General features: G+C 34.6%; 1 protein-coding gene across 3 annotated transcripts in view; it reads left to right on the plus strand.

The window, feature by feature from the left end:
- Positions 1-24,779, plus strand: part of LOC105034952 (uncharacterized) — a 48,456-nt gene that overhangs the window by 14,444 nt on the left and 9,233 nt on the right. For all 3 annotated transcript variants that reach the window (XR_012140209.1, XR_830265.2, XM_010910309.3), the window contains exons 3-6: positions 2,899-2,982; positions 3,100-3,180; positions 20,796-20,876; positions 21,013-21,105. Coding sequence is in view for 1 of the 3 variants with exons in the window: in XM_010910309.3 (XP_010908611.1) it covers positions 2,899-2,982; positions 3,100-3,180; positions 20,796-20,876; positions 21,013-21,105 (339 nt within the window). In the remaining 2 variants the exon portion in view is untranslated. The remainder of the gene's footprint in view (positions 1-2,898; positions 2,983-3,099; positions 3,181-20,795; positions 20,877-21,012; positions 21,106-24,779) is intronic.

Below are 24,779 nucleotides of genomic sequence, written 5' to 3' on the forward strand. Positions count from 1 at the left end.
AGGAAACCCAAAAGCTCTTCCAAGGATAGTTGATTTAGATTCTGTCTCTTGAATAGCTGTCATTTTTGCTTCCCAATATCTGGGCAAAGATTTAAGAATCTTTCTCACAAGATCAACATTAGTATAAGATTTTTTTCTAATAAATTCAGATCATTAATAATTTTTGTAAATCTTGAAAATATATCTGAAATAGATTAATAGGATTGCATTTTAAATATTTCATATTCATATTGCTAGCATACTAATTTTTGATTCTTGCACTTCATTAATGCCTTCATAAATAATTTTCAATATATCCCAATTTTTTTTAGGAGAAGAGTATGTACATATTCTATTAAATTGATTTTTATTAAGAGTAAATAAAGTACATTCATTGCATTTGCATTCAATTAAGCTAATTTCTTTTCTTTATTATTCCATTCATTTTCATATTTAGGAATTTGAATTTCATCAATAATGTTAGTGTTATATTCCATAAATTATAATATTATGTTTGAATAAAAATTTTTATTCTAGCCTTCCAATAAATATAATCAAATCCCTAAAAGAGAAGTGGTCTTACAAGAGAGTGTTCTTCATCAAAAGATATTCCAAGGATTGATATTGATTTTCAGCTATAGACGGTTAAGTTTATAAAAGATAAAAGAATATTTACTCTGATACCAATTATTATCCAGATATAGCAACCCAAGAAGAGGTTGAATTGGATTTTCAAAATATTTTACAAATTTAAACAATTCTTAAGTGAAACTATTCTAAAATTAATTATACAATGTGAGTGAAATAAATATGCATAGCAAAACAAGTGATAAAACAATGCAAAAGATAAGAACAAGCATAAGCAACATAAATATAATGATTTATAGTAGTTTGATGGTAAACCAGCATCTACGTCCATTCTCCAAGTCTTTCTACTTGAGAATTTCACTATAATCATTTTGATTATAGTATGATTATTTTAATCAGGCTCACAATCAACCCAACTGATTGTTTTAGTGGGCTCATAACCAGCTCAGTTGATTTTGCATAGGAAATCAATGAAAATCTTTCCAACTAAGTTATCCCTAGACTTAGTCAATACAACGTCCGATTACAGGCTTAGACAAGCCTGTAAGAATTTTGCAAAAAAAATAAATCAGTACAATGGAATAAATATGGAATGAGCCAAAGCTCAAGATATAATAAACTTGTTGAAGCGCAATGAAGCTGATGATGATTGCTCTGTAAAGCTTAGACTTCTTCATTTTAATGAATGAGTGGCTCTCTTGTAATTTGCTGTGGATGATCTCTTGATGGCTTACATAATTAATGCTCTTAAATCCTCTTTCTTGGACTAGCTCAAGGATATCCAATGCTCTAACCAAAAACTTATGTTTTTCTCTTTTCTTCTCTCTTTGATCACTTCTATTGATTTTATATCTTAAATATATTTAAATTTGGTTGGAGGAAGTTTACCAGCCATTAGAGAGGTCAAACTAGAAGTCAGATTTGCTTGTTGGAAGCTTGCAGAAAAATTCGCTGTTAGGCTATCCGATGCTTAGGGGTTGACTCGTTCACGGGATGACTTGTAGTTAACTTGAGGTTGACTCAAGCTTCAGGCTGAAAAATATAGCTCTCTATCTTGTTTGGGAGAGTCGACTTGGATGACTAGGGGTCAACTCGAAGTTTACCGATCGACTCATAATTAACTTGGGGTTGATTCCTTCACTTCAAAGATCGGAGGCTTTTAAAACATTTCAAATACTTCTCCAAACACTTGAAATACTTCTTCAACTTTAGGATTTGTTCTTCTAAGCTTCTTCATGCTTTTTTAAACGTTCAAGTTTATTGTGCTCCCTCTAAAATAAGGGTGCGTTTGGGTAGCCATTTAAAAAGTACTTTTTTTGCTTTTTGATTTTTAAAAAGCAAAAATCAAAAAGCAATATTTGGTAACATCATGAAAAGCAAAAAGCAAAAATAAAAAAAATCAAAATAATTGCTTTATATGCAAAGCAAAAATTTTTTGCTTTTCAAAATTTACTTTTTTGCTTTTTTTGCTTCTGCACATCTAAAACGCCAAATCAAAAAGTAAAGAGCCCGAACCCTTCTTCCTCGTCGAGCACTTCACCTCCCCACCTCCTTCTCCCTCTCTTTCTGAGCACTTCTCCCTCGTCGAACTCTTCACCTGCCGTTCCCAAATATTGCTTTTTGCTTTATAGCAACATACTTACCAAACATATTTTTTACTTTTTTGCTTTTACTCAACAACAAAAATAAAAAAAAATAAAAAAATATTTTTTAAAAATCAAAAATCAAAAATCAAAAAGTGTAACCAAACGCACCCTAAATTAACTACTTCAAGAATGCACAATCATTAGTATCATACTCAAACATTTTGTACTCATCAAAATCATTACTTGGGTCAACACTTCCGGCTAGCCTTTTCTGGGTGGGGTCGTGAGTTGTTACACCTTTATTCTTAGAGGCATTCAGGAATCGGGAACTACTTGAGTGTATCTGAAAAAAATGTTAGATACACATGGCTAAAGCAACCAATGAGCAGCGGTATCTTGATACGTATCTGATATGAACACAACACATGATTTGAATCATCTGTTTTTTCTAGATTTCAGACTTTGACTTGTTGCATCATTGAGTTTATGGTTGGAAAATTTTTTTGGTCTACATGTAGTTGGACACTTTTCAAGTTTTTTTTAATTCGATCATATCATTCTCAAATTCTTCTTCTTTGGCTTTGGGGACTTATGCCTTGTTTTCTTTAATGGCACATTAAAGTAACATTAATTTGAAGTGTGATTTCCTCTAACATGATGTAGTTTTATCAAAAATCTTAGATGATACATTATGTTTTCCAATTTCATTATCACAGTTTAATTGCACATACTGGTTGTTTTGCAGTTTGATGTTACATTCCCATCCCTTGCTTGTTCACTTCTTAGTGTTGATACCGTGGATATTAGTGGAGAGCGGCATTATGATATAGTATGTACATGCAAACTACTTTTTCTTGGACAAAATATCCTAGCAAGCTATTTAATCTTGCAGATTGTCTGTGTGCTGCATACTGTTTTTAATCTAAAATGATTATCTTTCTTATAGAGACATGACATAATAAAGAAAAGGATTGATCATCTTGGTAATGTAATTGAATTGAGACAGGATGGCGTTGGTGCACCCAAGGTATGTTTTGCAAAATATTTTGGCATTTATTTGTGATATCCATGTGCTATGTAGTCTTTGTAGTTATATTCTTTGTTCATTTTCAGTCTTCACATGCAACTTTTGCTATTACTGCTTCCTCATTACGTCAGATTTCTTGAGGAACTTGCTCATGATGAGAATTCTGAACTCGGCTATTTGAAGCTTTGAATTGTAGTTTTGTTAATGAGAAGCTGGACTTTTATGAAACTAACTCACAATTAGTGAATGTGTTGCATGCTTGCTTGGAAACACTGAACATTCCAACTTCCAAGTAGCTGCTCCAGTCCTCAAAGTTCGCATTACTAGAACCATCCAAAGGAATAGTAACTGCTAAAATGGTGCAAGATTTTTAATGGTACGGGTTAGGGTTATTTCCCATCCATCCAACCAACAAGGTTGTCTAAAGTCGTGATAAGAGAATATCATTCATATGTAAGTTTTGGAGCATTTACTGGGATATTGGAAAATGAAGGACATTCTAATTAACCGATCATTGACATCTATTAAAGAAAAACTGCAATCCCCTTGAGCATAAACAGGAAAATTATCCAAAGCATTTTTTGTATTGCTGAGGAAAGGCTTGGTTATTTTGGTTTAAACCTTTAGGACTATTGATGTGGAAAAAATTTCAAATGATGTATTATCAAGAGACATCTATGAGAGTGGTTTTATGTTGGTAGAATCAAAGGAAAATCATGTCTTGAGCTGGTTTCTTGCCTTCTGTGATTTTTTAAGTTTCATATAATTGTATTCTTTAGTGGCATATGATAGGTTTTAGAAGTTATTATAATTTGTTCGTTATATATGAACACAAAGTTCCTATATTTATCCTTCTTAACTTCTCTCTTTTTATTTGTAACTCATTTTTTTTAATTATCTAGTTTATGCTCTGCGCATGGCGGCATCCTCGTGTGCTGGGATGCACGTTTTTTTGTGTCTAACTTACTGTTTTTAAGCAGAAAAAGTAAACTTGCACAATTGTGCGATATGAAATAGTTTGCAAAATGCTTGTCAATTTCATAATTTAGTGGTAATTATATGTTCTGTTATTTTAAATACGAATCTTCTTATTTATATTCTTTCCTATTTTTTTTTTCAAATTTGTTTTCTTTCCTAAAATAATCCTCTTTTTTTTTTTTCTGAAGTCAAGAGATTGCTTTTGTTGGTGATGTCAATATGAACTATTTAGTCTTTAAATTAATTTGACTTTTAAGGTGCTTTGTACATAATTTAAAAGCAAAATTATAGACTCTTTCAGGTTTGGGCCATTTGCACTTGGATCTCAAAAGTTTAAAATGTGTCAGTTAGACCCCAAATTTTAAAATTGTTGCAAAGTGGCCCAGCCATCTATCTATAGCTTAACTGCATTAACGAAAAAGATGAAATGACTAAAATGCCCTCAGTTCGTATTGGGAGGTTAACAATTAGACAAGTTTTTTGGGGTAAAAGCTTTTCTAAGTCCCCGAGTTTTTGTCCTCCCTTTTCCTCATGCTTTACCCACACTCACCCCTTTTTGCCCAACTAGACAACCCAGGAGGGGGGGGGTGAATTAGATTTTTCAAAAATTTAAACAATTATGTGTTGTTTTGAAAAATAGTGAAGTGAGCGAGCAGAAATATTGCAACACAATGAGCTAAAATGAGGTGCAAATGGAAAGCAACAAAAGAAGCAAGCAAACCACAAACACAACCAAATTTTATAATGGTTTGGTGCATCCTAGCATCTACGTCCACTCTCCAAGCTTTTTTTGAGAATTTCTACTATAATCTTTTCAAGATTACAATCGAATAGTTTTTTCGAACTCGCTATCCAAAATTCAGTTGATTTTACATGGGTTCACCAACCAAAACCTAACTCCAAGCCAATTTGTGGCTTACAATCCAATTCCAAGGCTGGGATGATCCTTTCTCCTAGCTTCAATCTCCAATTGAAGCTAGTTACAGCAGAAAGATTAAAAGAAAAACAGTAAACAATAGAAAGCTCCTTTAATGAGCTGATGAAAGATGATGAAGCTTGAGGAATCTCTTTTGAGGAAGCTTTTTTAGATGTAGAGCTTGTCTTCTTACTGGAAAGATACTGATGATTTGATGTTTTAGATGGGATGTTTTAGATGGTTGAGAAATGATTGCACATAACTCAATGCTTTTTGGCTTTTTCTTTTGGTTTCTTGCACTTTGATTCTCTTTTTGTTCTTTTGCTTCTTCAATAAGTTTGGTGAGAGTTTAACACCTTTTGGAGGGCCAAAAAATTATTTATGACTGTAAGAATCTGAGAAATAGCCGTTAGAGCCAAATCTACACAGTTCTGAAAAGTCTACAGAACTAGCCATTGGGCTTCAAATTGATTCAGATAGGATTTGAGTCGACTCGAATACCATTCAAGTCCGCTTGGCCAACTGTGAGTCCACTCGAGCTAATTTTTTTGAAAACACGATCTTTTGTCTTTTTTTGAGAACTTCGACTCCGATAATTCTAGTCGGCTCGAGCTGTCTGCGAGCTTGCTTGGATCCTACGAGTTCACTCGAATTTCTGGTGCTGAAACTTGCTTTCTGTCATTTTTCTGTGGAGTTGACTCGGATGGGATTCGAGTCGACTCGAGTGCATGTTGGTTGAAATCTTAGTATTCTAGAATTTTCTTTTTTCTTTTGTTCTTCCAGTTGAGTCGACTCGAATGGGATTGGAGTCGACTTGAATGCCATCTAGCTGAAATTTTCTAAATAATTTTTGATTTGAGTGGCTTTTTGATTTCAACTTTTGAGAGCCTCTTCCACCTTGATTTTTGTGATCTTTCACAGCATGTAGGCTTTCAAAAACTTCTTGGTTAAGTTTCATTTAGATATTTAGAACTATTCTTTTAACACTTTAGAATTCTCTTGAAATATTAATTTAATAAAATTATTAGTTTTATTATTTACTCAATTTTGTTATCCATCAAAATCAATCTCTGGAGTCAACAATCTCTCTCTTTTTGATGATGACAAAATCTTGAGTATATGAACAAATGATGTGAAACATGATATATGTTAACCTGAATTTTGAAAAATTATAAACCAAGTCAAGCATTCTGAAAGATTAATTAAATGCATTTTGATGAATATGTTTTAGACCTAAAATGATATGAAGATTTAGTATCAAAGTAGATGTTTAACAATTTTGGGATGTTATCAGAATAAAGCCATCATCGAGTTAAGTCGAAATTAAGCTAAAAAATTAAACCTGAAATTTTCATCAACAAAATTAGAGCATAATTGCTTTTTGGCACAATATCAGAGCATAGTATCTTTTTGTTTTTGGCTTTTACTCCCCCTTAGTTTGTGCTTATATACTTAGTTGAAATCAGAGCAATATAAGATAGGAGCAGCATCAATATCACACTTAGGTAAAACCAGAAAATCAGAGCATAATATGAGTATCATTAGCTTATATACTTAGTTTTTTCTCCCCTTTTGTCATTAGTCAATGCATACTATAGGAAACATGAATCAACGAATAACTCACAAGTCATAGGAAATGAGATTCATTAGATTAAATAAAAGTCATACAGTGTATCAAGCAAAATGAATGTATTACACAAAACAGTGAAAGCAGTACACCAAAATACAATCATCCCAATGCATAAATATATCTAAAGTCAATACATAACCTACATAACTAAAGGTCAATACATGAGCAACCTAAGATCCTAATTATCAACCAAATCAGACCAAAGGCGCTAGCTTTGGTCATTAGATGGAATCTCTAAAGGCTTAGAAGAGCTAGTTCTAGACGTGGAAGGTCCGGCCGTCAGGCTTCGAGTCCTACTAGATGGATCAATTGTCCGAGGAGTTGGAAACCTTACACCAACCCTAGTGTAGACTCTGAAAGGTGGTCAGGTCTGACTGGTGGAAGGCTGAGCAAAATGAGGTGTAGGCTGAGTGGGATGAGGGGTGGATACTTTGGCTACTGTGGCGACTACTGCATTTGCTGTGGCTGCTGGCACTGCATTTGGGGCTATCCCTTATATCATATCGATCAGGCTCCCCATGAAAGTGAGTACAGAGAGGATCCCCTTCTGTTGTCCGCTGCTGAGTCTCTTGATGGCAGACTGCATCTCAGTACCTCTGGACTTGAGACTCCCCCTGAGTCTAGCAAGCTCTTTGGCCACGTTTGATAGATCGAAGGGTGCATCTGGCCTGGACTGCCTCTGCTCCATGGCTGTCAGTCTGTCACAGAGTCCTCTAATCTCTGTATGAAGTCCATCTACTCTGCCTGACAAAGCTCACACCTCAGTACTAACTCTCGAGGAGATCAAGTTAGTCAATTTCTCAAGGAAGATTGAGTTTGAAGCTGTTTGGTGAGAAGAAGCTGCGGGAGGTGAAGTAGGTGCTACAGATGCTGAAGGTGGTGCTACTGGTGAGACTGGTGATGTTGGAGCTGGTGCAGGAACTGATGGTGGAGGAAAGAAAGATGAAGGTGCTGGGGCAATAGGAGTGGAAGGCTCTACCTTCGCTCCCATCTCTTCTGTCTTGAATTTTCTTAATCCATCTGCATCCAACTTATAACCCATGCGGTTCAGTGTCTTGTCATCATAAACATCAAAGTGGGAGAGTTTCTTACTAGTTTCATTTCTAAGGGTATTCCCACCTCCAAAAATACTTTGGTGAGAGACATTCCATATGGCAAACATACTTCTTCATAGCTGCCTCTCTCATCTGATGCATCATGATACTAGGAGGTTTAGGGGCATGGCCCGAACAATTTAAAATATCACCATCAACTCCCTTTCGAATATAAAATCAAATCAGCCAAGTTTTGGAATGAAGATCCTGCCTACCATGTGATGTAATACTCTTATCTTTAGGCTTAGGGTGTTGGCCAAAACATCTCCAACTATGTCATCCCTTCCAACAATGAGCTGCAACCCTTCTTGTTAGCCAGCCTATCAGGCACAATCCCATGCCTAGGAAGGCCAAAGATCTAGGCTAATCTATCCTCAGAAACCTTAAATTGAACTCCTTTAATAGGTGAAACAATTTCACTAGATCCTGTTCGTAGGTTTGCACAAAATTCTCTAACAAGATGGGGATACATTGGCATATCCAAGGAACAAAAACTCTTCCAACCCATAGTCTTAATCCATTGTCCTATAGGAAATCCATCTCTCAAAGAAATTGAAATCAATCCTCCTTCCCATTGCGATAACCCTAGCGACCATCCCTTTTGACGGAGAGGACGAGGGGTAACAGTACCTTGATCCTCGGGTCCATGCTCAGGTTCTTCCTCATTCTGATCCTCGGGTTGACTCACTTCGGCTTCTCGGGATGAAGCACCTTTAGTCCAAGCCCTGAAGCACCTTTTTTCGGATGCTTCGAACAAGGACCGCTTCAATTTTGCACAGCCTGCATTCGTGGTCCCATCCCACTCGAATCCAAGGAAGAATCAAGGAGAAATGGACAGATGGAGGGCAAGGATGGATGGAGACATTGTTTCTAGGGTTTTGGAGAGAAAAGGGATGCTTAGGAATAGTTAGGGCAAAAACAAGGAACTGTGGGCCTGACTATAAGGGATTGTGGTCCCGACCCTCGAGTCGACTCGAGCAGGAGTCGACTTGGATCTATATATGAGTCAACTAGAGCATGAGTCAGGAACACACTATGGTTTTCAAGGAAATTTAGAAATCGAGGGATATCAATGCTTTTCTAATGGTTTCAAATAAAGATAAATCAGCAGATTTTGATCGAATTGAGTCCAGGTCACACTATATTGACTAAACTTGAGAGAGAGATGAGAATGATTTAGCCAAAAGGATTATAAACTCTTAGCTCCATCCTAATTATGCTAAATCTATCCTCACTCAGGGGTTTGGTAAAGATATCTGTTAATTGTTTATTAGTGCTAACAAATTCAAGTATTACTTCACCATTTTGCATATGATCTCTTATGAAATGATGTCTTATCTCAATGTGTTTAGATCTTGTGTGTTGAATTGGATTTTTAGTTAAATTAATTGGACTTGTATTATCATATCTTATTGGAATCTTGTAAGTTTAATACCAAAATCTTCAAGTCATTACTTAATCCATAAAATTTGAGCATAACTTTTGGTTGCAATATAATCGGCTTCAGCCATTGATAATGCTATCGAATTTTGTTTCTTATTAAACCAAGAGATTAAGTTAACTCCAAGAAATTGGTAGGTTCTACTAGTACTTTTTCTATCTAATTTGCAACCAGCAAAATCCACATCAGAATATTCAATTAAATCAATAGATGAAAGCTTAGCATATCATAAACCAATATTAAGAGTACTTGATAAATATCTAAATTTTTTTTTTAACAGCTAGCTGATGAGATTTTTTAGGATTTTATTGATATCTAGCACACACAAATATTAAATATAATATCCGGCCTAGTAGCGGTAAGATAGAGTAAGGATCCTATCATATCTTTATATAATTTAATATCTACATTCTTACCATATTTATCTTTGTCAAGTTTACATGAGGGACTCATAGGTGTGTCAATTGGTTTTGAAGTCTCCATTCCAAATTTTTCAAGTATTTCTTTTGTGTGCTTTATTTGGTTGATGAAGACTCCCTCTTTTGTTTGCTTAATTTAGAGTTTGAGAAAAAAATTTAACTCTCCCATCATACTCATTTCAAGCTCACCTTGTATTAGCTTAACAAATTCTTGACAAAGAGACTCATTAGTAGGATCAAAAATAATATCATCTATGTAAATTTGTATTTCTAATAAGTGATCATTTCTTTTTAAAAATACAGTTGCATCAACATTTCCTCTGGTAAAGCCATTATCTAGCAAATATTTACTTAGTCTCTCATACCAAGCACAAGGGCTTGTTTTAAACCATATAATGCTTTATGCAATTTATAAATATGGTTTGAAAAAGCATGATTTTTAAATTTGGATGGTTATTCCACATAAACTTCTTCAACTGTGTAGTCATTCAAAAATGTATTTTTAACATCTATCTGATAGAGTTTAAAATCTATGAAATATGCAAATGTAAGTAATAATCTAATTGCTTTTAATCTAGCTATCGGAGAAAAAGTTTCATTAAAATCAATACTTTCTTTTTGATTATAATCTTTAGCAACTAATCTAGGTTTATTTCTAACAATAATATCATTTTCATCCAACTTATTTCTAAATATCCATTTAGTTCCAATTATAGGATAATCAATAGGTCTATTAACTAAAATCCAAATTTTATTCCTTTCAAATTGGTTAAATTCTTCTTGCATAGTATTTATCCAATTGAAATCATTTTCAGCTTCTTTTATAGATTTTGGTTCTACTTGAGATATAAATACTAAATGATTACATATATTTCTTAAAGAAGAACGAGTTCTTATCCCTTGAGATCGATCACAATGATTAAGTCTTTTGGGTGACCATTCTTTAGGTAGTTCATCTCTTTATATTGGAGTGGTTCTTTTATCCTTTTCTTCTTCATCCTCTTTCTTTTGATCTTCTTCATGATTTTGATGAGAGCTATCTTTTAATAAGAGATCATTCATTTTCTTATGCAGATTTTCTGCATTATCATCTAACACATCTTTCTTTCTTAAAGGTTTGTCATTAGATTCATCAAATACTACATGGATAGACTCTTCAACAACAAAAATCTTTTGTTGAAGACTCATATATCTTGCTAGATGTGGAGTATCCCAAAAAAATATTCTCATCCGACTTGGCATCACAGTTTCCCAAATTATTCTTTCCATTATTCAACATGAAACAACGGCAATCAAAAACATGAAAATAACTAATATTTGGTTTTATATCTTTTCAAAATTCATACGGTGTTTTCTCCAAAATCGGTCGAATCAAAACACGATTTAAAATATAACATGTTTTATTAATAGCTTTTGTCAAAATATATCTTAGAAGGTCGCCCTCACACGACATAGTGCGTGTTATTTCTTTCTAAGTGCGATTTTTTTCTACTATCCCATTTTGTTGAGATGTCATAGGTACAGAAAAATTGTATTAATTTTTTTTATTACAAAAACTTTTAGAATATTGATTTTCAAATTCGGTTTCATGATTAATACGGATGCATACAATAGATAAATTCTTCTCATTTGAAATCTTGCAATAAGATTTAGTAAATCTAGAAAATGCTTCATCTTTTTGTGCTAAAAACGTAATCCATGTAAAATGAGAAAAATTATCAACAATTACGAGATCGTACTTTTACCTCCTAAGCTTGTGGTCCTACTTGGTCCAAACAAATCCATATGAATTAATTCCAAAGGTCAGAAGTTGAAATAACACCTTTTGGTTTGAAAGAACTCTTAGTTTCCTTTCCAAACTAACAAATATCGCAAATTTGATTCTTCTCAAAATTTAACTTTGGTAAATTTTTAACAAGATCTCTTTTAATGAGTTTTGAAAGTAAATCCATACTTGCATGACCTAATCTACGATGCCACAATCAACTAGTCTCACTAACTTTGGCTTCCATTGCAATAAAACATTGACCATTCTTCATGGAAAGATCATCTAGATCAACCATATAGATATTATTATGTCTATATCTAATAAACATGATGCCATTGTCATTGAGACTAGAAATAATGCACAATAATGATCCGAAAACAACTTTGAATTCCTTGTTGCAAAATTGACTAATATCAAGCAAGTATGTTTCAACCTATAAACTAATAGAATATTTTGAATAAAAGTAGAAAGGGTGATACAGATGTTATCAATACCGATAATACATCCTTTTTTATTATCTCCAAAGGTAACAGCTCCCCTATCTTTTATTTCAAGAGTGACAAATTGTGATTTGTCATCCATCATGTGCCTTGAGCAACCACTATCAGGATACCAAAGTCTTTTTTTTTTGGTTGTAAGACACACCTACAAAAGAAAATCAACTAGAAATTTTAGATATCCAAGCCAGCTTGGGTCCTTTCGGTTTAGTTCCTATGGTTCTTTTTGGAATCCATACCTTTCTAACTATTTGTTCATTTAATTTTTTGAAATCACAAAAGTAGGATTTATGTCCAACATTTTCATAACTAAAACATGTAACATTTAAAGTGGGGTTTGAAGAAGCTTTTACAAAGAAATTTTTGCTTCTTTTGAGATTTAAATCCCAAATCGGCTTTGTTAAAAACAACTCTTTGTTCATTCAAGATCATTTGTAGCTTTTTGGAACTAAAGGTAGAATTTATCAACAAAGGGTTTAATTTTTTTCAATTCATCTTTCATATTCTGATTTTCAAGAGTTAGAGACTACTTCTTTTGAAATTATTTCTTTCTCATGAGACAAATCAAGATTTTACCTTTTCAATTCTTTGTTTTTTAAACTAATCATTCTAAATTCAGTCATTAGTTCTGAAAATATATTTTGTAATTTATGAAATGTAAAATCTAAATTATTTTCAGAATTTATCTCATCTAGATGAGCCATCAAATATAGGTTGGCCACTTGTGTTTTCTCATCGGAGCTTGAATCTTTACTGTCGCTCCATGTGGCCATCATTGTCTTTTTATTCATCTTCTTGGCTGATTTCTTAAAAAGAGAGCAGTCCATTTTGAAGTGACCGAGCTTCTTGCATTCAAAGCATAGGGACATGCATCCTTTTCTTTCTTCCTATCTTTGCTTGGTTCACCTTTGAAGGGCTTCTTCTTGAGGTCTTGTTTCTTTTTCTTCATGAACCGCTTGAATCTTCTTGCAATCAAAGCTAAGTCATCCTCTTTATCTCCACTTTTTTCATCCTCAATTGCGATTGACTTGAGTGCGATGGTCTTCTTCTTTCTTTCTTCTTCATTATTTTGCTTCATGGTTAACTCATAAGTCATGAGAGAACCAAGAAGTTCTTCTTGTGAAAGTGTGTTGAGATCTTTGGCTTCTTGGATTGCGGTGACTTTAGCTTTTCATGCTTTTAGAAAAGACCTAAAAATTTTACGAACAAGCTCACTGTTAGTATAAGATTGTCCCAAAATTTTCAAGCCATTAATAATATCAATAACCTAGTGAACATATCGGTAATAGATTTATTTGGCTCCATTTTAAATAATTCATATCTATAAATAAGCATATTAATTTTAGATTCCTTCACTTGATTGGTACCCTCATGAGTAACTTTTAACTTATTTCAAATCTCTTTAGCTGAAATACAAGTAGAAATTTTATTAAATTTATCAGTATCTAATGTACAATATAAAATATTCATAACTTTAGCATTTAGTTCAACCATCTTCATATCATGCTTATCCCAATCCGCTTCGGATTTGGGAACATCAAATCCATCTACTCTAATTGTGGGAGTGTGTAGGCCATTGATTAAAACTCTCCAAAGTTGATAATCTAGTGCTTGAATATAAATATGCATGCTTGTTTTCTAATAAGTGTAGTTTGTTCCATTGAACAAAGGTGGACGGTTGGTCGATTGCCCTTCGGCAAGAGAAGCACTCATGTGGGTTGCCATTTGATGTTAACTCTTGATCATTGGATCAAATGCAGCCAAGTACTAAGACTCTAATACCACTTCTTGTCCAGCTAGACAATGCAAGAGGGGGGATGAATTGGATTTTTCAAAAATTTAAATAACTTTGTGCTATTTTGAAAAATAGTAGAGTGAGTAAGCAAAAATATTGCAATACAATGAGCTAAAATGAGGTGCAAATGGAAAGCAACACAGAAAGCAAGCAAATCACAATCACAACCAAATTTTATAGTGGTTTGGTGCACCTTAGCACCTACGTCTGCTCTCCAAGCTCTCCTTAGGAATTTTCACTATAATCTTTTCAAAATTACAGCCGGATAGTTTTTCTAGACTCACTATCCAAAATCTAGTTGGTTTTACACGGGTTCATCAATCAAAACCTAACCCCAAACCAATTCCTGGCTTACAATCTAATTTCAAGACTTGGATTAGCTTTTCTTCTAGTTTCAATCCCCAATTGAAGCTAGTTACAGCAGAATGATTAAAAGGAAAACAGTAAACAACATAAAGCTCTTTTAATGAGCTAATAAAAGATGATGAAGCTTGAGGAATCTCTTTTAAGGAAACTTTTCAGATGTAGAGCTTGTCTTCTTCCTGGAAAGGCATTGATGATTTGATGTTTCAGGTGGCTGAGGAATGATTGCACACAACGCAATGCTTTTTGGCCTTTTCTCTTGGTTTCTTGCTTGTACTTTGATTCTCTTTTTGTTCTCTTGCTTCTTCAATGTATTTGGTGAGAATTTAATATCTTTTGAAGGGTCAAAAAATCATTTATGACCGTTAGAATATGAGAAATAGCTGTTAGAGCTAAATTTGCACAGTTCTGAAAAATCCACAGAACTAGCTGTTGGGCTTCGAGTTGACTCGGATAGATTTGAATCGACTCGAATACTATTCGAGTCTGCTCGGCCAACTGTGAGTCCACTCGAGCCAATTTTTTCAAAAACACGACCTTCTTTCTTTGAGATCTTCGACTTGGATAATTTGAGTCGACTCGAGCTGTCTGTGAGCCTGCTTAGATCCTGCGAGTCTACTCAAATTTCTAGTGCTGAAACTTGTTTTCTGTCCTTTTCCTGTGGAGTCGACTTGGATGGGATTTGAGTTGACTCGAGTACATGCTGGCTGAAACTTCAGCACGCCAGAATTTTCTTTTTTCTTCTATATTTCCAGTCGAGTCTACTTGAATGGGATTGGAGTCGACTCGAATACTTGTTAGCTGAAATTTTCTGAATAATTTTTGGCATGAGTGGCTTTTTGATTTCAACTTTTGAGAGCCTCTTCCATCTTGATTTCTATGGTCTTTCATAGTATGTAGGTTTCTAAAAACTTCTTGTTTAAGTTTCATTTAGGTATTTAGAATCATTCTTTTAACACTTTAGAATTCTTTTAAAATATTAACTTTATAAAACCATTAGTTCTATTATATACTCAAATGTTTTATTATCCATCAAAGTCAATCCCTAGGGCCAACACCCCTCTTCTATTCCTGAATCCAAAACATTAGAGAGAGAGAGAGAGAGAGAGAGAGAGGAGGGACAGAGGGGGAGAGCGGGAGAGAGAGCACCACACTCTCCCACTTTGCCTTTCCTTGCAAGTGCCATAAAATAAGAAGAAAAAAGAAATTAGAAGGGGGCAAAGGTGGAAGATTTGATGGGGTTCTTCTGCCTTCTTCCCATCATCCAAGGGCCCTATAGAGGACTCACTCAGATGGCATGTACCTTCTAGGTGCTCTCTCTCTCTCTCTCTCTCTCTCTCTCTCTCTCTCTCTCGCTCGCTCGCTGTTATTCTTTGATTCCTCTGGTCTTTAGTCCTTTGGAGAGGTGGAGGAGGAGGAAAAGAAAGGCATTGCCATCGAAAATCAAGACTGTTCTCCAGGGAGTATCCCTTTCTTGCTCTGTTTCTTTCCCCTGTTTTTGCTTCATTCTTGGCCACATCCTTTGTCCAATATTATTGGGCTGCTAGATTACTTCTTCGATGAGATTGTGGAAGGGAGGAAGAAGCTCTTGGATATATGCAATCAAAGGTAGAGGAAGTGTTGAAAAGGCACGATAAAAAAGAATGGCAGCTATAAGATAAGTGATCATGGGAGGCTATGATGGGTTTTTAGGTTGTCTCATCTATTCTCTGCTTCTGTTCAAAGGTTTTGTTTGGTTTTCAGTTGTAGTTGATGTATTTCATAGCATATAGAGCTATTGAGAAACATAAATATATGTAGATGTGGTAATTTTGCATTCCATGAACAGAGCTGCAGGAGAAACTATGAGGTGATTATAAAAGTAGAGGGGATGGTATGGGTTGTCAAAGATTTCTATGGTGGGCATTTATCATGCATTCATTTTTTAAATTATTTATCTTTTTATGTGCTAAATGGTCTCTCTCTGTATTTTTCTTTCTTTGTCCGCTCTATTGTCCTCCCTCTTCTTTACTCTTTGTCATCCCCTTCATTGTGCTTAATGGGGCATAGAGACCTAGTGAAAAAGGAAAATGGGATGGGAAAAGATAGTCACGTGAGAGTCATGTGACTCTTCTTTCCTTCTCCTCCAATTCATGCCAAAACAGGGGCACTTTTGGGAACGGCACTTATGGGATTTTACAAAAATTAACCTATCAGGTGACCTCATGTCATAACGTTTTCCAACAGAGATAGATGGTTGGGCCACTTTGTAATGATTTTAAATCTTTGGAGTCTAGTTGAAACTTTTTAAACGTTTGAGATCTAAGCGTAAATGGCCCAAACATGAAGGGGTGTCCCTGTATTTTTTTTTCTAATTTAGAATTTCAGTTCCTATGTCCTAGGATATTATTATTGACTGATGTCAGGTTGTGTCTAGCAGAGTCTGATTTATACTATACCTGGAAAGGGTGCATGAAAAGCTGTAATACCATATTAAAAAGATCATGGCTGAATGATTTGCACATGTAAATGGGATAACTGGAAATGATCTTTGGGTGCTATGGCATCAAACTAGCTGCAAAACATGTCTTTTCACTTGAAACTTGCTTAACAAAATATATTTTTACAAGAATAACTTGGTTTTCTGCATTTTGATTCGCAATTATCGAATCTGCACGTCATTGACCTTTTGGTTTTCTGAGAACTGAATATGTGGCTCTTGTTGTTGAATACATGATGTGGTATGATTTTAAATATGATCACATGACCCTATATATGTAGTTGTATATCACATCATGAATGACTTATTGGTATAGACCGATTCTAAGAAGTACTAATTTAATAAATTCACCATTATCTATGAACAAAATAACAAGGCATATGGAATATATGTTGCTATGTGGTGCAAGTTGATTTGTAAATGGAAATCAATTTCTCTAATATTAAAATTATCAATAAAGCAAATTGGAGATGGACAGAAAACAAGGTCTATCAGTACGATCCTTCTACCGATTTATTGACTAGGGAGGAATGACATGCCCCATTATCCTAGCCTTGTGGAAAGTGGTATACTCATAGAAAATCATATTGTTCATGGGGATGGCTCTTAAGAACAAGCTAACATTGGGGGACCACGATGTAGAAAGAGTTGTTATGCTATGTCTGCATGTCCTCTTTTTGCAAACAAGCTCAGAAACTATCAAACATCTACTGTTCAATTGTCTTTATGCTCGGAGATGCTAGACCCTGACTAGTGCCAAGATAATAATAAAGTGGCCAAGGGCGGGTGACATTACAAACTATAAATTTGGAGCTAAGGAAACACAAGAGTCTTGGAGCATTTAGTCAGCCCGAGACTTTTATGTCCTTGTCTTGATGTGGTCGCTATGGCTCAACTGAGTTGAGCTCAACTCAACTAAGCTTTAATTCTAAACTGGTTGGGTTGGCTGCTTGAATCCATAGTTAGTGTTGCCTCTACCTTTCTACGATGACTTTATTTCTATGATACATCCATCTCAACTAATTTTTGTTTCGGCTATACTCATTTTGTGCACATGTTATTTTCCTTATTGCCCAACATTTTGTACATAAAACATAGCTAATCATATAGCTGTCCTAAAAAAATTTCTCTACAACTTTGTAGGTGTCCTATAATCATATAATGTCTTGGTTGCACTTCTCAATTTTATTCAACCTACTTTAGTTGTATAAATAACATCCTCTTTAATCTATCATTCCTCATAAATAGTCGATCTTAAATACCACAAATGATCACTCTTAATTTTTGCTCCACTTTTATCTCTATTTCTAATTTTACTAAAGCTATATTCCATGTATTTTGTGTTGGTCCTACTTAACTAAAAACGCTTAGATTCTGATGCGCTCCTCTATCATTCCAACTTACAATAAACTCTAACTTTAACTTCAGCAACTAAGACTGAATCATCCATAAATAGCATGCATTAAGAAATATTGTCTTCAATATGCCTGGTAAGCTTATCCATAACTGGTGCAAAAAGATAAAGATTTAGAGCAGAATCTTGGTGTAAGCCAATTGTGATTGGAAACTCATATCATTACCACTGATATTTCTGACACCAGTAATTCCTCCATTTTGCATGTCCTTAATTACATTAATATATCTAATGGAAATTCTTTATTTTTCTAACACCCACCATGAGACTTATTTAGGGATTCTATCATATACTCTTAAATTAATTAAACTATATGAAGATGCTGTCTTTTTCCTCTAAATTTTTTTATTAACATTCGAAGAAGAGAGTTAGCGTTCATAGTCGAACTTCTAGGCATAAAACCAAATTGATTCTCTGAAATTTCTATATCACATCTCAATTTGTGCTCAATTACCTGCTTATAGAGTTTCATAGTTTAGTTCATGAGTTTAGAATCACAACATTAGAGCAATTTTGAATATCACCTTTGTTTTTATAAATTGGTATTGTGGTACTCTTCTTATGTTCATTAGGCATTTTATTGATCTTTAAAGTCTTATTAAACAAATTAATTAAATTTGTTATGCCTACATCATCTAAACCTCAACGGAGATTCTATTAGGTCCAACCATCTTTTCTATTCTCATCTTTTTTATAGTTTCCTTTATCTTCGATACTCTAATTCTACATGTATATGGAACATTTTTATTTTCAATAGAACTGGTAAGGCATCATAAGTCATTTACATGATTTTGATTATATAACTTATCAAAATAGTTCCTCCATCTTTCTTTGATCTCGTCCTCCTTAATCAAAACTTTTTGATTTTCATCTTAAATGCATTTAACTTGAGTGAAGTCTTTAGTTTTTCTTTCTGTTAGTCTTGTAATCTTGTAGATATTTTTGTTCCCATTCTTAATTTCTAACTTGTTATATAATGTTTTATATGCTTTGAATCTAGCTTCTCATACTGCCTTTTCAACTTCTTAATGATCTTATAGCTTTCACATGCTTCTATATTCCCACATTTAAATAGTCTTATACATTACTCCTTTTAGCCTTAACTGCCAACTGAACTTTCTCATTACATTACCAAGTTTTCTTATTTGTGGTTCTTTTCCTTTTGATTCTTCTAATATATTTGATTCTATTTTTTTAATACTATTACCATCTCTTCCCACAACGTATTGATTTTCCATCTATATCTTGTTTTTCTTTCTTCAACATTCTATCCTTAAAAGCAATGTTCACTAACTTGGAATCAGACCCGCGACAGTACGAGTCGCTATACCCCCATATACGGGGCCGGAACTGACATGGAAACAAGGGAGAACTAAGGAGAGAGAGAGAGAGGGGGAAGGAGGGAGAGGTAGGCCGGCAGTGTCCACCAGAGGGCCACTGAGGCCTCCAGGGCTTTGCGATCCTCCATGAGAGAGATTAGAGAGATAGAGAGAGGGGGGAGGGAGAGAAATGGGGGGAGGGGAAGGTGGCAGGGAGGCTGTCGTGGCCGCCGAATGGTAGAAATCCATCCTGCAGATGCCGTGGGTTCAAAATAGGAGCGGATTCCCTGTTCATCACGTTTGCCAGCCTTTCCATTTCCTTCCCTCCTCACCTCTGTCTCTCTCTTCCTCTCTTTCTCCCTCGCTCCGTTTTCGCTGGCATTCCGAATCCAATGTTCGAGCCGCATCAGTTGGCCGCTAGTATGGTATGGCATGCCCTGAATTGCCCGGCTCAGGGCTGTTTGGCAAACCATACTTCCAAGCCATCTATTTTTCTCCTCTCGAAGTCCATCTATTTCTTGGGTTTCTTTTTTTAGTCCTCTTCCATTTTCTGATGATGCGTACATTCATAACCACCAATTTATGTTAGGTGGTTAAACTCTCATCCGATATCTTTACAATCCTTTTACAGAACTTGATCAATCTTTCTAGTAGGGAAGAGATCCATTTTACCAATCTTATGCCTCTCTTAAAGTTATCAAGTAAGAGTCCTTTTTAAAGTAAATGTTAGCTAAATTAGGTTATATGCCATTGTGAACTCTAAAATAGTATTTCCATCTCTATCTCCTAAATTGTAGCCTCGATGCACCCTTTTAAAACCTACATTATAATTTTCTATATGTATATCCACATTTCTTTGATAAATATCTATTCTCTACGGGGAATCTCTTGAATTAGTCCTCCAAAAAAATGCTGCTTTGTTGCATCGTTTGATCCTACTTAAGGAGCATGAGTGCTAATTTATCATATTATTGTATCTCCTACTCCCTTAATATTTACAAAATCATTTTTTAAGCTCTTGTCTAAAATAATTCCTATTTCATTTTTATTCCTATGTTTTGGCTGCTATGGCTAGAGAGAAAAAATCGAACATTCTGAAGCAAAGAGTCCACTGCCTGACCGACTCTCCGTAAAGCTATAGAATTATCTTGAAGCTGGGAACTGATAATGTCTTCTCAATTACTGACTTATTTTTCTCTGCTAATGGATCCTCTTAATAGAGCTGTGAGAGGGTAATTGTTGTATTTCAACAATCTTTAACGAGGGGTCTTTCTTTACTTCACTTCATAGCCTTAATGAAGACAGGTGGAGCTCTCGCTCCTTTTCGATCAAAAAAAGAAAGAAAGAAAGAAAGAAATTGATATTTTCTCAATTTTGAGCATATTGAGTATATTTCCACAATATTGTATGTTTATTTTTCTTGTTTGGTAACCTATATGTTTTTCTGCATCATAATTGAAGCCATTATTTTAAGAATTGTGGGTTTCTATTTGTTTCTTCAGATTGAAAAGCCATTACAGCGGCATGGAGGCAGGCTTGATCATAATGAGACTTATTGTGGTTCATGCTATGGTGCAGAGGAGGTATGTACACAATCAAATTCAACCTTGTACCCCATAATTTTCTTTAGGACCCTACACTTTTCTTTTCTCAGGCAGGCGTTGATGAGTTTCTGCTGTCTAAACATACTAAAGATGTCATAGTGCATTTTTTTTTCAGTCAGATGATGATTGCTGTAACTCCTGTGAAGAAGTTCGTGAAGCTTATCGAAAGAAGGGGTGGGGCTTGACTAATCTGGATCTAATTGACCAGGTCTATAGAACCTTTGACTAACTAAATTTCTTCATCCTTCTTTTCACTTACCAATGAGTGTCAATTATTTTATCTCAAAGAAATATTACGTTGAATAAACCATGGATTTGATAACTGTCATTTGTTGGAGCCTTTATGCTTATTTATTTCCTTTGCCAATTATCCTCAATAATTAGGATAATACTGTGAAGTGCTAGTTGATATTGGAATACATCGTTTTACTGAACTCTGGTCAGTGAGCAACTTAAATCTGTGTTTGACATTTCCATGGGCTTGTAAATGCTGATAGCAACATAAGCAGTCCTCCTGCAGTCTGAGACACTATTTTGCTTCTCTTTCTATCTGACATTATCTCTCTGTTGAATTGGAGGGTGCAGTAAGGACATATTGATATTTACGTTATTTTTTCCAACTGGTACATAAATCCAACAGTTTGGTCATATCTTATAATATTGGTGGATATGCAACCATGTGTAAATTTACTATATTGTCTGACTCTTTTCTTCATGGAGTTAAGATCTATAGTTCATGTTTGTACCACTGATATTAATGACCTTTGTGATGATTTGTGATACTATATGCCTCACACCTTTCTGTATATGTATCTTTCAGTTAATACCCTTAAAAACATGTAGCAATATGTTAAGCTCCATCACTATGCCCATTTAACATCATCTTTGTGTTTAATTTTGTTTATTTCCTTGGAATAAAATATGATCCATAATTTATTGAGTTTATAAGATACTACTTTCTTCTTTGGTCAATTAGTCTGATAATTTTAGCTGAGAAAGTTCATTAAGGTATATGTTAGAAGGTACAAACTATAGTTTGTTGTGAAGCTGGAGTGCCTCCATGATATCAAGGTCAGAGGGTTAACCAGAGTTATGACCAAGAAGTGATATGCAAACCTATGGAAGGGCATCTCTTTTATCAATGGAAGTTCAATCAAAATCTACATCTCCTTTATCAGTGGAAGTTCAATCAAAATCTATTTCACCCCTTGCAGTCAACTTATCTTTGGCCTTCCCTTCCTTATTCTAACTCTACCGCTTTGTCATTATCCTTCATCCTTCGTATGTGTGAAGGTCTATTTCTTTTAACAATACTTTTCAGATCCTCATGCGCAATGTAGCTCTATTCCTTTTTCCTAATCTTTTGACAGATAGGCCTGCACATTAGTGGAATATTTTCTGATCACTGTTGCATATACCCATAGCATTTCAGTTAATCTACAGCTTTAGTATATAATTTAAGGTAGTTTAATACTTCTTTATTTTAGACCTGAATTAATTTAGATCTGATTTGAAATTAATTTATGAATAAAAACTTTACAAATTATCTCCAGGTTTGAGAGAAAGAAAGATGTAGAGAGGAGAAAGAATTGTGAGAAGTTTAGAGGAAAGAAGATTTGGAACACTTACCACACAAGGCTCCAGGAGGAAAAGTGAAAAGAAAAACCTTCTCTTCATTATGCTCTTAAGTTGCTTTTCAATTTTCTGTGAAGTATGGAACCTTAAATAAGAAAAACTAATTGAACAAACAGATCCCAAAATGCCTCCCATATTGGCAGCCTGCCTACGGACTATAAGAGATAAGAGAAGATGAAGGTGGAATTGGGTGTATAGATGCCCAGAGGGTGGGTGCCCCTTTCCCCTTTTCTCTCTAATTTTAAGTCAGCTGGCTCGGTAATTGGCTCCACAACTAACTAGGTGATGTGAACTGGAAAAATAAACCTTTTGCAATCTTAGTCTTCAAGATCATGATTGCATCATCTATCCTAGGTTGATCTATAACTTCAATGCTTGTTCATACCTAATTCTATCCTTCTTGGTTTCCATTAATCAATTTTATTATTTTGATGTTCATGTTATCTGTCTAGAACTTTTACATTCCTTGATAGTCTGTTCCATATAATGTGCTTCTTTCTCCCCAATATCTAATCCATGTAACTGCATGTTCCCTTTTCTATCTCATGATTATTCCTTTTCTTAAAAGGCATATAATAGTCACACAACTCACAGATGCAATTCTCTCCATCTACCTTGTTTTATTTATATAATGCATAGAATTCCTTTTCTCCCCATTCTTCTGCAGGTCAAATACAATGTAGTAAAAATATTAACCTATCTTGCTTTTGACCAATGATTGCCGTCTTGTCTCAAATCACCTGATTCAGGGCATACCCAACCTATATCGGGTTAGAACATGGACAAGGATGGGTTTCATCTCAATATAGGCCTCGAACCTAGTTGAACTAACCCATATCAATCCGAAGCGAGTGATACCAACCCATACAATAACTAGACCTGCTTATCGGACGGGAGGGGTTGGATTCGGGCTGGGCTCAACTCAAGAAAAGACAGAATTTTTCAGGCCTCTGCCTGGCTTGGCCCGGCCTTCGGGCCTCCTTTTTAAGCCCGAGCCTGCTAGATATTGGGTTTCGGGCTTTCGGGTTGGGCTGCAGGCTTTTTTTTTTTTTCATTTAGTTTGTTGGAAATTGGAATAATAGAAAATTTGGGCCAATAGTTTTTGTATTGGGCCAACATTTTTCTCTTTGTTTTGATTTTGGGCCTTAGTCCACTTTTTTTCATAAGTATATGTATCTCTTCTGCCTCACTATATTGGAATTAGAAGAAAACTTCTAAATAAAATATAAGAGAAAATAATCAAGCTAAATGAGAGGAAATAATCAAACAACGTTCCAAGTGCAAGGATTAAAAGTAAAATTACAATCAAAGTACCAAGTGCGAAGTTGCACTAAGTTCAACATTGAAATAATCAAACTTATTGGACTAAAAAAAAATAAGCACTAGAAAATATTCTTATAAATACTTGATAAGACCATAATACATCATTGATATACTGTAGAGTGTAGAACAATTATACTACCAAAACAAACTACATCTTCCTTATCTTTGTTCCTTACTGTCTGAAATTTTGAGCTTGCAGATCTCAAATACAAAAAGATTAGTTAAATTAAAATCAACTAAGCAAACATCAAGGACTCAATACTTATAAAAAAGAATTTTTGATAGAAAAAAATTTGTTTGCTAAGCAAATAGAAAATAAAATCAACAAAATTACCTAAAACATGTCACCACCATCATCTTCCTCATCATTAGTACAGCTAGATCCATCATCCAATGAGTTTGGAGCCGAGGTTCCATCAGTACTTCCTCATGTATCCAATCCCCATTCATACATTCATACAATCAAAACAACAAAAGATAGATAAGTAGTCCATAATATAAGAGTGCAAGCAATAAAAAGTTTAAATAATATACAAAAATAATTATCAAAGGAAAAGCCTCTAGCACGCATCCAATCTTCAAGACATATCAAAGCTTGAACCGTCTTTGATTTAAGTGAGCTTCTCTAAGGATTTATCATCTTTTTTCCAATGCTAAAGGCTAATTCTGATGCAATTGTAGAGATTGGGATAGTCAAAAAGATCACGTGCCATCAACGCAAGTTCTAGATACCTTGATGAATTCTTGTACTAATAGTTCCAAACATTAATTTCACTATGTATATCATACTCACAGTGTTCTTCCAAATACATATCTAATTGAGATTTTTCAGATTGAGGATTGGATAGTTGGCTTATAAATTGTTTGTAATCACTAAAGTTAGCATCATTATCATGAATTCCAATTGAAGAACTTGAACCAGTT

Source organism: Elaeis guineensis, chromosome 1, assembly GCF_000442705.2.
Source record: "Elaeis guineensis isolate ETL-2024a chromosome 1, EG11, whole genome shotgun sequence".
Taxonomy (NCBI): domain Eukaryota; kingdom Viridiplantae; phylum Streptophyta; class Magnoliopsida; order Arecales; family Arecaceae; genus Elaeis; species Elaeis guineensis.